Raw genomic sequence first — 14,927 nt, forward strand, 5'->3', positions numbered from 1 at the left:
GTCACGTTTGTTTTCAAAATTTGCATTATTTATTCAACTGTTATTTCTTTTTGTATGGACATTTATTGAGCGCGCAGCCATGCCACTCGAGACATTTCATGTGGGGAATTTTGTCCCTAAGTGGATACTTTTTAGTTGTTATTATCATCCATTTGACCCAAAGTGAACAACTATGTGTCTGTGCTCTTGTTAAACAAACGTATCGTTGTGGAAGAAGCCTTGAACGTTCCGACGACTCCCCCGCAGCAAAGCCAAAGTAGCGTGATGAGTCCGAAGTCATTTTTCAATTTGTTCACAACACCGGTCGGATGGAAAGACTCGACCCCGCCCTCTGGTTTCAGGCAACCTTGGACTCGCAACATAAGTAACAAAGCAGTGGTGCCCTTTGTGTGTCTGCTCGCTCTTGTTGAAAACCGAGCCCCCGTTCTAGACCGGTTTAGTCGACCTCAAGATCATAATGAAAATAGTCAGGTCGATCAGTGGATTCTTGTTTTCTCCTTTTGTTGCTTATCAATTGCTTCCCATTGTGACGTGCGGTAAAAATGAAAGAAAATATCACGTTGGTTTTCAAAATTTGCATTATTTATTAAGTACATTGTCAATAGAATTGCCACTCGGTTCCATTTCACTCAATTGCAGGTTTCCCTGCTTGGGTGGCAAATAAGCCACGCGCGTCTTCTCAAATCGAGTCACTTTGATAGGATGAGCTGGCCAGTCTACACGGAGTGTTTACAAGCAATGCCGAAAGGAAAAGGCACGTTCACAGAGCAGTTGAATCAAAGATTCAATAAAAAATATAATACTATTCATGATCCTATTTGTATTATAGATATTATGAATAAAAAGTATTCTACATGTGTTTTGTGCTTTTGCACTCGAGGCCTGCGAGGCTCAATTGGAGACGCTTTCCCCTCATTTCTCCCAGATTCATTTGCTCATCGTCTCCTGGTTCATTTTCATTCAAAAGCACGTCCGCTAAATGTGTTTTCTCATGTTCTCTGAAATTCAACACGAATTCTGAGAGGCGTGAATGGAAAAGCTTCTGTAGTCTTGTGTATACTTGAACATAAATTGAGTGACACCTCATTGAATTCCAACTTTCATACTTGGATTTAATGATTTATATTTACTGTTAAACAAGTTGGCTGCTTTTCACTGTTGTTCACGTCCAGAACATTTACAAAGTCACAAACACTAAAGGAATCAAAGGCTGTTTTTTTTTGTTTTGTTTTTTTGGTCATACACACGCGCGCGCGCCACTCCCCACGTCGCTTGAGAGTGCTTTGAGATGACTAGCTTCGTATGTGACGTGTTTGACGTACGCGGCGTGTGGGCGTGGCCTGCCTCTGTCTCCGACCAGGGTGCACGAAACGTTCAATCCACTTGCCTACTCGCAGTGAGGCGACTGACTTATCATTTCTTTTCTCCCGACTGCAGTCGTTGCGACCCTCAGTGAGAGGTTCAGATTTTCCTCCAACATGTGGAAAGAACTAAACCGTGTTCTTCTCCAGATTGCCATATTTTGGACATGTGCTTCAGGTAAGCAATTTGTATCTTTAGTCCATTGAAACAACAGTAAAGAGCTGGAATGTACTGTACTGTGAGTTAGCACGACGGCATCTGCTTATATTCTAACATTACGGTGCCTGAGATAAAAATTTAAAAAAATCATTGCAATGTCACACATTTGGACGACAAAAACTTTGAAGAATCCTCATTATTCGGACACTTTGATGTAGTTGCTGTGTACGTCAATTGTCCCGGACCGGACCTTTCTAGTTATCGAGGCTTGCCTTTATCATCATTTTCATCATTCATGTGGGCTGAAACCGTTGAGTCAAGTGTCTTTGCGTTTTCTTACGAGCCCCGCTTGTGAATTTTAAGTGCGCACTGGCTGTCAGGATGACGTATTGAAGTTGAGCATATAACTTGAAAATATTCCATCTAAAATTGCTCTTTTATTTTGAAAACCGAATGTATTTTTACATTTTATGTATGTTTATATGTGCTGTCGCGTTACTGGGCTTTTCCTTCCATCTCTTTTTTTTTTTACTTTTGTTTTTCCTTCGCTCTGTTTTTGTTTTAAAAAAAAAATGTATTCCTAAAACATGGGCACGCTTGGAATTCAGGAGCGGCTGATGGGACTTTGTGACACGTAGATGAGTTGCACCGTTAGGGTTAAAGACAGAGAATGTCAACAAGACACAAGAATAATAATAATAAATGATATATAATAATAGTGATAATACTAGTTTAATAATAATAAAAGTAATACATATAATAATACTAAATAAGAATAATCATTTCTTACAATATATTATGCACATGTGTATCTAGACAAGATAATTCTTGGCGCCCCTATTATAAGAATATTTTCATGATTTATATGAGCTAATTATAACGAATAATAATCAATCATTATTAGTCATTATTAAGTTTCTTACAGTCCTTGAGAGTATTAGCAATAATTTCTTACAGCCCCTTTATACAATAGATATGTCCTATCACCTCTGTTATAAAAAACAATCATGGTTATTATGAGCTAAATCTAGATCATAGTCATTATGTTATATTAATAATTATATTATTAATAATACACCTTCGTGTCTGGTCTGTTGTCATCAAAAAAAGTTGCAACACAGTTGTGCAGTTCATAATATCGCTGTGCATCATCAAAATGTGTCGGCATATGTTTTCAAAGATTGCAAAATTGATTTTATGAGACTCTGATTTCAATGCGTGTTCATTTCTCCGTGTGAATCGCAGAGCGCATCTGAAATTGCATTTGCCCCCCCAGAGTCCATGCTTATTAGGTTTGATTGATTGATTGATTGATTGAATGATTGATTAATTCATTCATTGAGCCCGCAGTTTAAAAGCCCTTCTTCTCCATGAAACACTGAGTCAGGCCTGGCTTGCTTGGCTTTGTATTTGGATATCAGGAAGGGCGGGCGGACGGGCTTCTTGAGCTAAGAAGGGGGGAGCGGTCCAACTGTTGCAACGTGTTCCATTCGATTGAGTTGCGTTGTGCTTTAGCACCCTCCAGTGGTGAAATGTGTGATGACCTGATTTGAGCTTAAGTCATTGGTCATCGATATGCCACACGTGCGTAACTGGTGGGTGGGGTAATTGCTGAGGGTGAAGATGATGATGATGATGATGGCATCTTTTAAGTGGAACAACTTGCACCATTGGTGGTTGACGACATACTTTTTGCCCCACTGTACATCTGAAGCTTAGTATCATCACTTTGGGGCCATTGTGTGCAATCCTTGGCAGGCGTAAGTGATGCTTTTATGCAAACAATCAGCAGCTCCACTTTGCTGCATGGCGCTGGCTGGACCCAAAAATGGAGGACAGGCAAGTTTTTGGAAGGGGCCAAAGCGACAATGGGCGTCATCCCCCCCCCCCCTCCATCCCCCACCCCACTCCTGACAGAATCCTCGTGCATTTGGTTGAGATGCCCCCAATGAAGAGCACAGAATAAAAACATGCAAGTGTTCCATCAGTGTGCGCTGATCTGTCCGCCTGATCCCCAAATTGTGCCTTCAGCCAACAAGTGTGCTCCCGGGTGGCTCGACCACGGCGCCAACTGCTACAAGAAGGTGGAGGAGCCCAACGGTTGGCTTGGGGCCCGGCACCACTGCGTCTGGCAGGGCGGCGACCTGCTCTCCATCACCTCCTCGGCCGAGGAGGACTTTGTGAAGCGCACCGTGGGCAAGGACACCCCCTTCTGGCTGGGACTCTCCAACCAGGTGAGACGGAAGCAGTCGTGGACTCTGCAGCGACAACTGGAACTGTTTTCTCCCCCCCCCACAGAAATGCGACGACGTCTGGTGTGGCTTTGAAGGCGGGAGCCAGAAGCTGACCTGGTCCGATGGCCAGACAACAACATACCGCAACTGGGCCTCAAATCAACTTGAAAGGTAAGACGTCACAACTTTGCACGCTGTTGTCAGGCGGACACGCGTAAAGGTTCTGGAACCAATTTTGAGAACGAGCACTCAAGGAAAAATAGGAAAATGTTCCTTTTTATAATCTACCGACAGCGCCGACGTCGCGTCCTGCGCCTACGTCAACCAAGGAGCTTATGTTCGGCCTGGGAAGTGGAGGTCTGGCTCCTGCGCTTCCTCGTTGGCCTACATGTGCAAACGGCCGCAGAGTAAGTCTGCACGTCCGTGGTCACGTTGCTGATGAAAGGTGAGATGCGCAAACGGGTCTTTTTTTGCAGGCTGCCCGGAGGGACGGACGTGTACCTCCAATACTGGTTCTGCTGTAATGAAGAGTGAGTTCCAGCACGCTTAATTGGGCTTTAACCATCTCGTCATGGTTTCCTCCTCAATGTTTTTCTTTGTGGCCTCAGCTTCCGACTGCGACGATGGCAACTTCCTTTACGGCGATGATTGCTATCTTTTTGACCCGACGCATATAACTTGGGAGGATGGCGAAAAGTTTTGTCTCGCCCGGCGAGGCCACCTGGCGAGCGTACACTCTGACCAAGATGCCCGATTCATTGCTGGTGAGCACCAAGAAGAACCGCCACAGTCGTGATTTGGCTGAAGCTCTTCTTGCCCTGAAGCTCTTGTTCTCCTTCCTTTCATCAAGATCATTCAAGTCACTATGATACTTGGGTGGGAGAAAAGAAGAAGGGCAACAACTACGAGTGGACTGACGGAACAGCTTCTGTAAGTGGATTGCTGAAGGCCTTTGGAAAAGTCATGTTGCAGGCATCCATCCGTCTTGTCTAGAGGCATGGGGCAGGCGCTTACAAAGTATTGGCGCTCTGATTTTAGAGAGGAGGCGGTTAAGATGATATATCCTGGACGGTGGCTCAGGTTTGTCTTTAGGTCTTCAGGGTTAGTTGCTTTGTGCACCTTTTGGGTTGCCAGGGCGGGCGGGCACAATGTTTTATTGCGATGTTCATACTACTTTGACTGACAGGGTTAGTTGCTTTGTGTCAGGGTGGGCACAATGTTTTATTGCAATGTTCATACTACTATGACTGACAAAGTGAACCCAACAACCAAAGTGAAAGTTTAATGAGAGAAGGTACGAAAACGCTGCAAGTGAGGAAATGCGGCGGGAAGATGACCACATTGAATACAACACGCTAAAGTTCTGTCCAAAATCTCATCCGCAGGACTACAGAAATACTCTCCACTACAGCGATGGTAAGGAATGTTCACGATTGGAGTACGACGGAGACCTGGGCAGAAACCTTCCTTGCCACTGGACACGCCCACCGGTCTGCAAAACAGGTGCAAACGTCCCTCCCGAGCGCCCCTTTTGGATGCGTGAAGCGTTTGCTCATATTCGCTCCCCTTTTTCTGCAGCCAAGCGCCGAGGGCCTCCACAGCTGCCACCATTAGTCGGCCAGCCGGGTAGGTGTCCCGCACTGGCGCCGTCTTACGTTGTCTTGCGCTGTCTTACGCCGTCTGGCTCGCAGACTGGACTCAGAAATGCGGCTGGTGGCTGGACGACCCCTCGGACGACTTCTGCTACCTGATGATCCGCCAGCCCACTAAGACCTGGGAGGAGGCGCAAGAGGACTGCCAACGCCTCCACGGGAACCTGCTCAGCATCACCGACGAACATGAGCAGACCTTTGTACATGGTAGGCGGCCATGAATTGAAATATTGGCCATGAACAAGTTGTTGTTGTTATGTTCATTTGGAACCTATTTAAAATAGGAAAATAAAACACCACTTTAAAGTGCCATATCTAAGTCACTGAAATAAACAACCCAAAACCCCCAACAACAAAGAATGCTCGTGTAGTCAGTTAAGAAACCAGTTTTTTGACACTTTTTTGGAACACTTGTGTTTGCCCTATTTTCATGCTCATTTTCCAGACCATTCCATAATTTCACCCCACAAACGACGGTTATACCCTTACTTTTTATCGTTGTTCAGACTTTTCCACTCTGAAAATTCTCTTCCCTTCTCAGATGATAGCCACCATGCCTGCCTTTCCAGAAACAAATTTATACCTTGCTGTGTACATATAATCAAAGTCAAAGTTAAATAATTTGAGCTGTCTTGTGTTTGATCACATCCCTGAGTGCGAAACGTTTGTCTGGTATTATAAAAAGTGCGTTTGTATGCTCCTTGTTATTTTTCCTATTGCTTGACTTATTCGGTGTTACCCCGTATTTCCACACAGTCGTTCAGATATGGCAATATGTAGGTATCTGGAGTCCGGACTGATAACCTTTGACATTTTTGTTTTGACATGATTAATTCATGTGTGATTTCCAGCAGCTTTTTATTGTCAACAGTCACGCCCAGGAATTTTCTTACAGAAACTCTTTCTTTCATACCATTGTCAATTTTCACTTTGATTTATACCTGACAAATAATTTTGTTGTTGGCAGTTTGGTTTTACATTAAACCACGTATTCATTTCCGTGGCGATTGTTGGTTTCCATAAGCTGCTGTAAATTGTCCCCAGCGCAATAGATGTTTGTATCATCATCATTTCATGATGTTGGATCCTCAAGTCGTTGAAGAGGACCAAGGGCAGAGGTTGTTCACCTGTTATGGAATACATGATCTCCAGACCTTTTACAAATCGCTGCCTGTTGCTTAAGTAGCTCCTCAGCCAGTCCAGACCAAATACTCTGATGCCGTGATTTACTGGGTCAAAGGCTTTTGGTTGATGAAAATCCCAATAACTTGTTTTTTGATCATCTGATGTTCTCTATTAAGATCCATTAGTGTTCTTCTGGAATCCATATTGACTGTCAGCTAAAAGCTTCTTATTTTTTTTTTTTTCATTCTCGTCTCGTTTTTCTGTGAACAGTTTTTTTATATATATATATATATATATATCGCTCTCTCTCTCTGTGTTTTATCTCACACACATATATATGCAATATCCGCATTTGTTTTTTTTTTTTATCAGATGCTGGTTGAAGTCTGATCCCCTCAGCCGTCTACCCTGTTTCAGTAGCTCCAACTTGTGTTTGCAAACCGCACTGTTATTGCTTCTTTGGTTTTAATATTTCTCGATGGTCCCCCCGTCTAACTCGATTCATTTTGAGCTGAGAGTCGATCACCCGGAGCTCAACGGATGACGCGTCCTCCTCACTCGGCTCCTCTTGACGATGTCGTTCATTCTGGTACAGGTTACATCAAGGGTCTGACGAAAGCATCCTCTGTGTGGTTGGGCGCCGATTCCTCCATCAGTGGCGAAGGCAGCACGTGGGCTGACGGAGCCTCGTTCACTTACGTCCGCTCGACTTCAGGTCTGCCGGAGACGGTTGTCTGCTGCCATTTGGAGGAACGGAGGAGCACTGAGATCTTCTCTCCCACCCCCCAGGTTCCCCCCAGGATAATTGTCTTTCCTTCCTCACTGGCAACGGCAACTGGCACTACGACTCGTGCAACAAGGAGAGAGGTTACGTCTGCAAGAAAAGAGGAAATGGTAAGTGAGAGGCAACGCCCCACCGACCGTCATCGCCCCTTGACGTCTGTCTGTGCCTTGATTTCTATTTTTCCTTTCCTCTTGCAGTAAAGCCTACACCGGCTCCTGACTGTAAGTCACCTTCGACTGCGCCGAAAACCACGACCCTGGAGTTACCGTGCCAACCAACAAATTCTGTGCTTTTTCGTTTTTATGAAGTACTCGGCCACGTGTTGAATGTTTTTTGCATCGTTTTACCTTGTACAGCGGCACTTTGGTTGTTTCTCAAGTGCGATGATGAATGTTCCGGAATCCTTTCAAAATGTAAACGTCTCTGATCCCATTGGGCTAAGCTAACCAAGTCGAGTCCCGGATCTTCCAATATGCCCGAGAAAATGTAGATTTGGCCAACCGTGACTCGCAAATTGCCCCTTTGCTCAAAATGGTGGACTGAAGGGCAAAAACAGGAGTGTGCTCTGATCTGTTCCCCAAATTGTGCCCTCAGCCAACAAGTGTGCTCCCGGGTGGGTCGACCACGGCACCAACTGCTACAAGAAGGAGGTGGTGACGCCCAACGGTTGGCTGGGGGCCTGGCACCACTGCGTCCGGATGGGCGGCAACCTGCTCTCCATCACCACCTCGGCCGAGGAGGAGTTTGTGAAGGTCACCGTGGGCGAGGACACCCCGTTCTGGCTGGGACTCTCCAACCAGGTGAGACGGAAGCGCAAGCGGCCGTCGACTGATGCGACAAGTGGGACTGTTGTTCTTTTTCCCCCCAGAAATGCGACAAGTTCTGGTGTCGCTTTGAAGGCGGGAGCCAGAAGCTGACCTGGTCCGATGGCGAGAACACGACACACACCAACTGGGCCTCAAATCAACTCGAAAGGTAAGCCGTAACAACTTTGCATGCTGTTGTCAGGCGGAGGAGCCAATTTTGAAAAGGGCCACTTGGGGAAAGGGGGGAAAAAAAAAAAACGGTAATTGCTTGTTTCTTTTCTCCCGACAGCGCCGACGTTGCGTCCTGCGCCTACGTCAACCAAGGGGGAAAGGGTGAGCCCGGCAAGTGGCGGTCTGGCTCCTGTCGTTCCTCGTTGGCCTACATGTGCAAACGGCCGCTGAGTAAGCCTGCACGTTTGTAATCAGGTTGACTTTGAAAAGAGAAAAGCTCAAACAGGTCCTTTTTTATGCAGGCTGCCCGAAGTGTTCGCTCAAAAGTGGTCCTGCTGTAGTGACGAGTGAGTTGCAGCACACTTATTTGCACTTGAACATCTTGTCATGGTCATGTTTTTCTTTGTGGCCCCAGCCTCCAACTGCCACGGCAACGCCTTCCACTATGGCGATTATTGTTATCGTTACGAGAAGACGCTTAAAACCTTTGACGATGCTGAGAAGTTCTGTCTTTCCCGGGGAGGCCACCTGGCTAGCGTCCACTCCAAGAAAGAGGCCCAATTTGTGTATGGTGAGCACCAAGAGCAACCGCCGCTGTCGTCATTTGACTGAAGCTCTTTTTGCCCTGAAGCTCGTGTTCTCCTTCCTTTCCTCCAGAGCACTCGCGGACCTCACAATCTCCTTTCGTGGGACTCAAGAAGACGACGGGCGACGACTACGAGTGGAGTGACGGAACAAGTTTTGTAAGTGAATTGCCTTTTTCAAAAGAGGAGTTGGGAAAGTCCAAATTTGAGCAGGGTAAAAAAGAGGGGAGAAATGCCGCTCGAGGCTTCATCGATTGGATTGTTTTGGAGGGGAAATGGGTAAAACTTGAGCGCGAGTGAGCGATTGCCGAGGAAGGGCGTTGGGAAGCCGAGCAGACAGAGTCCAACACGCTCATGTCGTCCACAGAACTACGACGATTGGCAGGATGACACCACGGGGGACTGCGCGTTCCCAAATTCTGTTGGGGAGTTGAGTGCCAGCCCCTGCACAACGGAGCGGCCATTTGTCTGCAAAAGAGGTGCAAACGCCCCTCCCGAGCGCTCCTTCTGCACACATCAAGCATTTGCTCATATTTGCAACCCCCCCCCCCCCCCCCTTCCCCCGCAGCCAAGCGTGGAGGGCCTCAACAGCTGCCACCATCAATCGGCCAACTACGTAGGTGTCGTTGCGCACTGCAGCCGTCTTACCCCATCGGCACGCCGTCATATGCTGTCTTATGTCTGGATTGCAGGCTGGACTGAGAAATGCGGCTGGTGGCTGGACGACTCCGAGAGCGACTTCTGCTACCTGTTCAACTTTGAGCCCGCCAAGACTTGGCAGGAGGCGCAAGCCGACTGCAAAGGCCGCCAAGGGAACCTGCTCAGCATCGCCGACTCGGAGGAGCAGGGCTTCGTACGCGGTAGGGGGCCATGAATTAAAATATAGTGGCCATAAACAAGTGGATCAATTCTTATTCTCCGACATGAAGCAAACGAGAAATAGAAGCTAAAGTAAATCGAAAAAGGCGTCATGTCTTAGTACGCGGTCTTCATACGCGGTAGGCTGGCCATGAGTTTGCTAAGTCTTTGAGAAAGACCTTTTTTTCCTGCTTTCCACCTCAAAACCTGATAAACCCGAGCGAGATATGGCCAGCGTTGCTCGGTTGTTGTTTTTTTTGTTGTTGTTTCACTCTGTTGCAGTATTGTTAGCGCTTTGTCACGGCTGTGCCGCACCCATCAAGTTGTAATGCAGGGTCAAGTGTGAGTCGTTTTGGAATCTTGCATGTTTTCTTTGGGATCCAAAGGTTACACCAAGAGTCTGATTGGTGATGCCTCCCTGTGGTTGGGCGCCGACGCCTCCATCAAGCGTGACGGCGACAAGTGGACTGACGGATCCTCCTTCTCTTACCTCCAGCCAAGTGCAGGTCGGGCTGAGGCGGTTGTCAGCTGCACTTTGGAGGAACGGATGAGCGCTCAGATCTTGTTTGCCTCCCTCCCTCCAGGTGTCACTGAAGGGGGGAAATGTCTTTTCTTGCTCACTGGCAGCGGCGACTGGAAGCGCGACAAGTGCGGCAAGAAGAAAGGCTACGTCTGCAAGAAAAGAGGTAAGTGAGATGTGACGCCCCGCGGTGGACCGTCATCACGTGTCGACATCCACGTTCTGGTTCCCGCTTCTAGGAAAGACACATCAGCTGCCGCCACATGACGGTAAGTCGCCTTCAACGTCTCTGTAAAAAAAGACGGAGAGAAGTCAACGGTTGTGCTCTCACAGGCTACAAGGAGGAGCTTGTCTGTCAAGACGATTGGAAAACCCTCGAATGTCCCGATGAAAGAGTCATCCGCATACGGTCGGCTTTCCATGGACGGAGGCGTGGCGACGTCTGTCCGAGTGGCGGCGGATCACGCGGTAAGAATCCTCCAGCGGCATCGTTGTTTTTGGCTCGCTGTCCTGGAGCCGTTTCTGTCACGAGGTTTTCACACGCCGTCAGTGTTGGCGGTAACTCGCTTGTAACATAGAACTCAATATCAACATGCATGGACGTGTGAGCGATGGCATTAGAAAATGTTTATCTGACCTTTGAATAAAAATAGAAAACGATGAAAAAGAGCTAAGCCGGGCGCTTTTTGGATTCCTCTTTTTCTAATAGTCATTAACCATTCAAATCCCCTGTGACAAGTTGAAGTCAGTATGTAAGTGTGCGAATAAAATGCGGGTGAAATGGTTGTGTGTTGTCACTTGCAGATGAATGCAGGGTGGAAGGGGCTCTCCGTCGCTTCAGAGGATTGTGTGACAACTATCAGATTTGCCTCATTTACCCCATTTACCTTACGGATACGGACTCCTGCCCTGGTGTCTCCAAATACCTCCGCGTCGTCTACAGCTGTGAGAAGAAAGGTGGGCTTTACGTCCTGACACTTGCCGATGATGTGCAAGGAAAGAATCCAACGGATCGCCAGAGAGCGCGTCGGCTAGGAACGGGTGACCAGACATGAGAATGAATGAGCGAGCGTTCCTTCCACATTGTCTTTTTTGTGTCTTTCTTCAGTGTGTCTTGATAGTCTGGGCATCGCTGACGGGAGAATCCCAGACGACTCTTTTTCAGCCTCTTCCTCTGCGATCAATGCCGAACCTCACAAAGCGCGTCTGGGGGGCAGCGGTTGCTGGAAGCCGTCCAAAACGCGTACGTAAAAACAAAAGTTGTGGTTTGGTATCCTGAGCAATGGAATGCCTTCCGCCCTCAGTCGGCAGCTGGATCCAGGTGAACCTCGGTCAGAACTTCAAGGTGACAGGCATTAAGACCCAGAGGTGTACAGACCAATTGCAAAGTTCCAGCGTATTTGCGATGCAGTTCAGTATTGACGGAAGGACTTGGGATGACCACCCAAAGCAGGTGAGTGGCCGCTGACTCTGGACTTTGTCGTCCAGGCTGCTGTCGTTCCTTGCAAACGCGCGTGTTTTGTTTCCAGCATTTTGTGGGGACGTATATTCTAACCAGGCCCGTGTTCGCCCAGTACGTCCGCCTCCTGCCAATGTTTTTGGGCCTACGCTTTGACGTCTTAGGGTGCACGTCTGACGACACCGCTCGCAGTGAGTACGACGTTTGGAGTGCAGTGAGAAACTAGCAAGAAACGGGCTTTGATTTTTCCCTTCTGACCCACAGACATCTTATGCAGCAGCACAGCCACCGACCTCAGCCTCGACGGTCCAATGACGTGAGTCAGACTTGGTATGACGTTTCTTGCCAAAAAGCCTCCTCCTTACTAAACAAACTACTTCCGCAGGGTGCGGTGCCCACTGGGCTGCGCCCAAGCCGGCTACAAGGTCTACGGAACACGGCTCTACAAACAGGTATGTTAATACCGCGCGACCTGCAAGCGGAGTTCTTGTTCTATGTCTGAGACGTTCTCTTGAGTGCAGGACTCAAACATCTGCGCGGCCGCTATTCACTTCGGTGTCATTGAGAACGAGATTGGAGGAGATGTGACTTTGCTGAAGCAAGTGCCACAGAAAGCCTACAACAGCTCCACCTGTAACGGAATCGTCTCGAAAGTGTGCGTGCTCCGCTTTCACTGGCGAGTCCACTCAAAGATGCCCGGCTCATTCTCACTTTACTCTCTGCAGATATGTTGAGAAATTGGCTCCGTCTCCGTCTTACACTTTTGCTGACACGGGTGAGTAGAATGTCCAGAATAAAAAGCATTTCTTCACCTGACGCCATCTTGCACGCAGAGCCGAGATGCTTGGGACCTGACTGGGAGGAGTTTGCGGACTTCTGCTACAAACGTTTTAATGATACAAAGACGTGGTACGGCGCTCGACACTCCTGCTGGGGTCTCGATGCCAATCTGGTGTCCATTCGCTCCGAGGCGGAGCGGGATTGGCTGCACGACCTCGTGAAGCTTGGTGCGTGCGCGCTAGGCGTCGCTCACATCTGCTCGATATCTGCCATATCTGGAAAGCGAATGAGAGCTCTGTTGCTGTTTGTCCTCTGCAGCCCCCGGAGACGCGTGGACCGGACTGAACGACCTGGTCAATCGCGGCAGATTTGTGTGGTCGGACCGCCGGAAGGTGACCTTCACCAACTGGGCTCCGGGAAAACCTGCCGGCCTGACGGAGAATTGCGTGGCCACCGTGAGCCAGGTAGGTGCAGAAAAGATTGACCCGCTCGCCGAAGACAAGTTTAGATTTAAAATCAATCTCGTTCTGACTTTCAGTCTGGCAAATGGAAGGTGATGTCCTGCATGGAATTAAACGGCTACGTGTGCAAGATGCCCACAGCGCGTTATCCGCTGGATTTGGAAAGTGCCAATGGAAATTGCGAGTAATCCTATGAATGCAATTGACCTTGCATGATCATTCTGCTTGGTTTACCATGCATTTTGATTGACTGATTGATTTACCATGCATTATTGTGATTGATTAACCATGCATTAGTCGTCTTGTTAGTTATCACGCATTCTTCTTGACTTAACATGTGATATTGTGATTTACCATGCATTATTATTATTTTGTTCAATTTACCATGCATTATTATGATTGATTAACCATGCATTAGTCGTCTTGTTAGTTACCATGTGTTATTATTCTGTTTAAGTTACCATGCATTCTTCTTCTTGACTTAACATGTGATTGCTATTTACCATGCATTATTATTATTTTGTTCAATTTACCATGCATTATTATGATTGATTAACCATGCATTAGTCGTCTTGTTAGTTACCATGTGTTATTATTCTGTTTAAGTTACCATGCATTCTTCTTCTTGACTTAACATGTGATTGCTATTTACCATGCATTATTATTATTTTGTTCAATTTACCATGCATTATTATGATTGATTAACCATGCATTAGTCGTCTTGTTAGATTGACCACGTGCAATTATTCTGTTTAAGTTACCATGCATTCTTCTTCTTGACTTAACATGTGATTGTGATTTACCATGCATTATTATTTTGTTCAATTTACCATGCATTATTATGATTGATTAACCATGCATTAGTCAGTTAGATTGACCACGTGTTATTATTCTGTTTAAGTTACCATCCATCTTCTTCTTCTTGACTTAACATGTGATATTATGATTTACCATGCAATATTATTATTTTGTTCAATTTACCATGTTATTCTCTTAGATTTACCATGCATTTTCATAATTGATATTTCATTTACTTATTGTTAAATTTACCATGCATTATTATTCCATCTGTTGTTTTACCATGTTTAATTGACCCAAAAAAAAACAATAAAATAAGAAAGACAATTGGTGTCACCTGTTAACTCATTGAATAGTTTACTGATTTGGACAGGGCAATTTTATAATCTGGTCAATTAGATCATACTTTATTACTCCTGATGTACGATTATTAGTCAGACCTCCTCATGACGCCATTTGGGTGCATTTTTGCATGGCTCTTTGTAACAATCTGGAAAAAGAGATGCTCTCTATTGCTTTCCACGTCATGAAATCCATCCATTGTCCTGAAGTGCTTATCCTCACGCAGCTAGCCTATTCCAGCTGGGGGCACATCCTGAACTGGGTGCCAGGCAGTGGCAGGACCCACATCATTCCTATCCCCCCATCCAAAAAAATAAAAACAAGTAGGAGCGGTCTATCATGAATGTTTTTGAAATGTGGGAGGAAACCTGCGCATGCAAACATGCAAACCCCACACGAGATGGCACTATAGCCTGCGCTTAAGGTACTGCACAAATCAAGCATTAGATGTCAAAATCCCACCACACTAGTGTCATGTAAAAAAAAAGTCACAAGATGACAACCATGGAAACAAATTGATGGCATCATGACCCCTGACTGTTTCATGCAAAGGTGTGCACTGCACTTTTGAAGCACTGAACCGAACTGACCCAAATTGCAAATAGGCTACATAAAATACATCTGGGGGGGCGGGTTCATGCTCATTGTGGTACCTCTTTTTTTTTTTTTGCTTTTGAAAGCTTTTGATTGTACAGACCACTAGTGGTAATGCTAGGATTGGACAAACCTTCACACATCATAATACAAGGGAAGCAAACTAACTCAAAACCTACATTTAATTTAGCAGAAATAACAAATGGTCACATGATAAAGATTTAATTGCAGGCAAACA

At 46.4% G+C, this 14,927-nt stretch overlaps 1 protein-coding gene across 1 annotated transcript; it reads left to right on the forward strand.

Moving 5' to 3' along the window:
- The first annotated feature begins 1,391 nt into the window (after positions 1-1,391).
- On the forward strand, positions 1,392-14,027 carry LOC133154380 (macrophage mannose receptor 1-like). The gene is made up of 37 exons (XM_061279033.1): positions 1,392-1,539; positions 3,553-3,755; positions 3,820-3,926; positions 4,050-4,162; positions 4,232-4,285; positions 4,364-4,519; positions 4,606-4,685; positions 5,141-5,258; positions 5,334-5,381; positions 5,447-5,614; positions 7,128-7,247; positions 7,322-7,426; positions 7,514-7,537; positions 7,911-8,116; positions 8,185-8,291; positions 8,412-8,524; positions 8,596-8,640; positions 8,709-8,864; positions 8,951-9,036; positions 9,245-9,356; positions 9,446-9,493; positions 9,570-9,737; positions 10,122-10,241; positions 10,320-10,421; positions 10,495-10,524; positions 10,589-10,723; positions 11,060-11,212; positions 11,364-11,498; positions 11,560-11,708; positions 11,785-11,905; positions 11,979-12,030; positions 12,100-12,166; positions 12,236-12,369; positions 12,440-12,489; positions 12,548-12,721; positions 12,813-12,958; positions 13,033-14,027. Exons 1-37 carry the CDS (start codon positions 1,479-1,481, stop codon positions 13,141-13,143), a joined length of 4,077 nt encoding a protein of 1,358 aa, XP_061135017.1. The 5' UTR covers positions 1,392-1,478; the 3' UTR covers positions 13,144-14,027.
- Positions 14,028-14,927: the final 900 nt, after the last annotated feature.

This window comes from Syngnathus typhle, linkage group LG5, assembly GCF_033458585.1.
Source record: "Syngnathus typhle isolate RoL2023-S1 ecotype Sweden linkage group LG5, RoL_Styp_1.0, whole genome shotgun sequence".
NCBI classification, from domain to species: Eukaryota; Metazoa; Chordata; class Actinopteri; order Syngnathiformes; family Syngnathidae; genus Syngnathus; species Syngnathus typhle.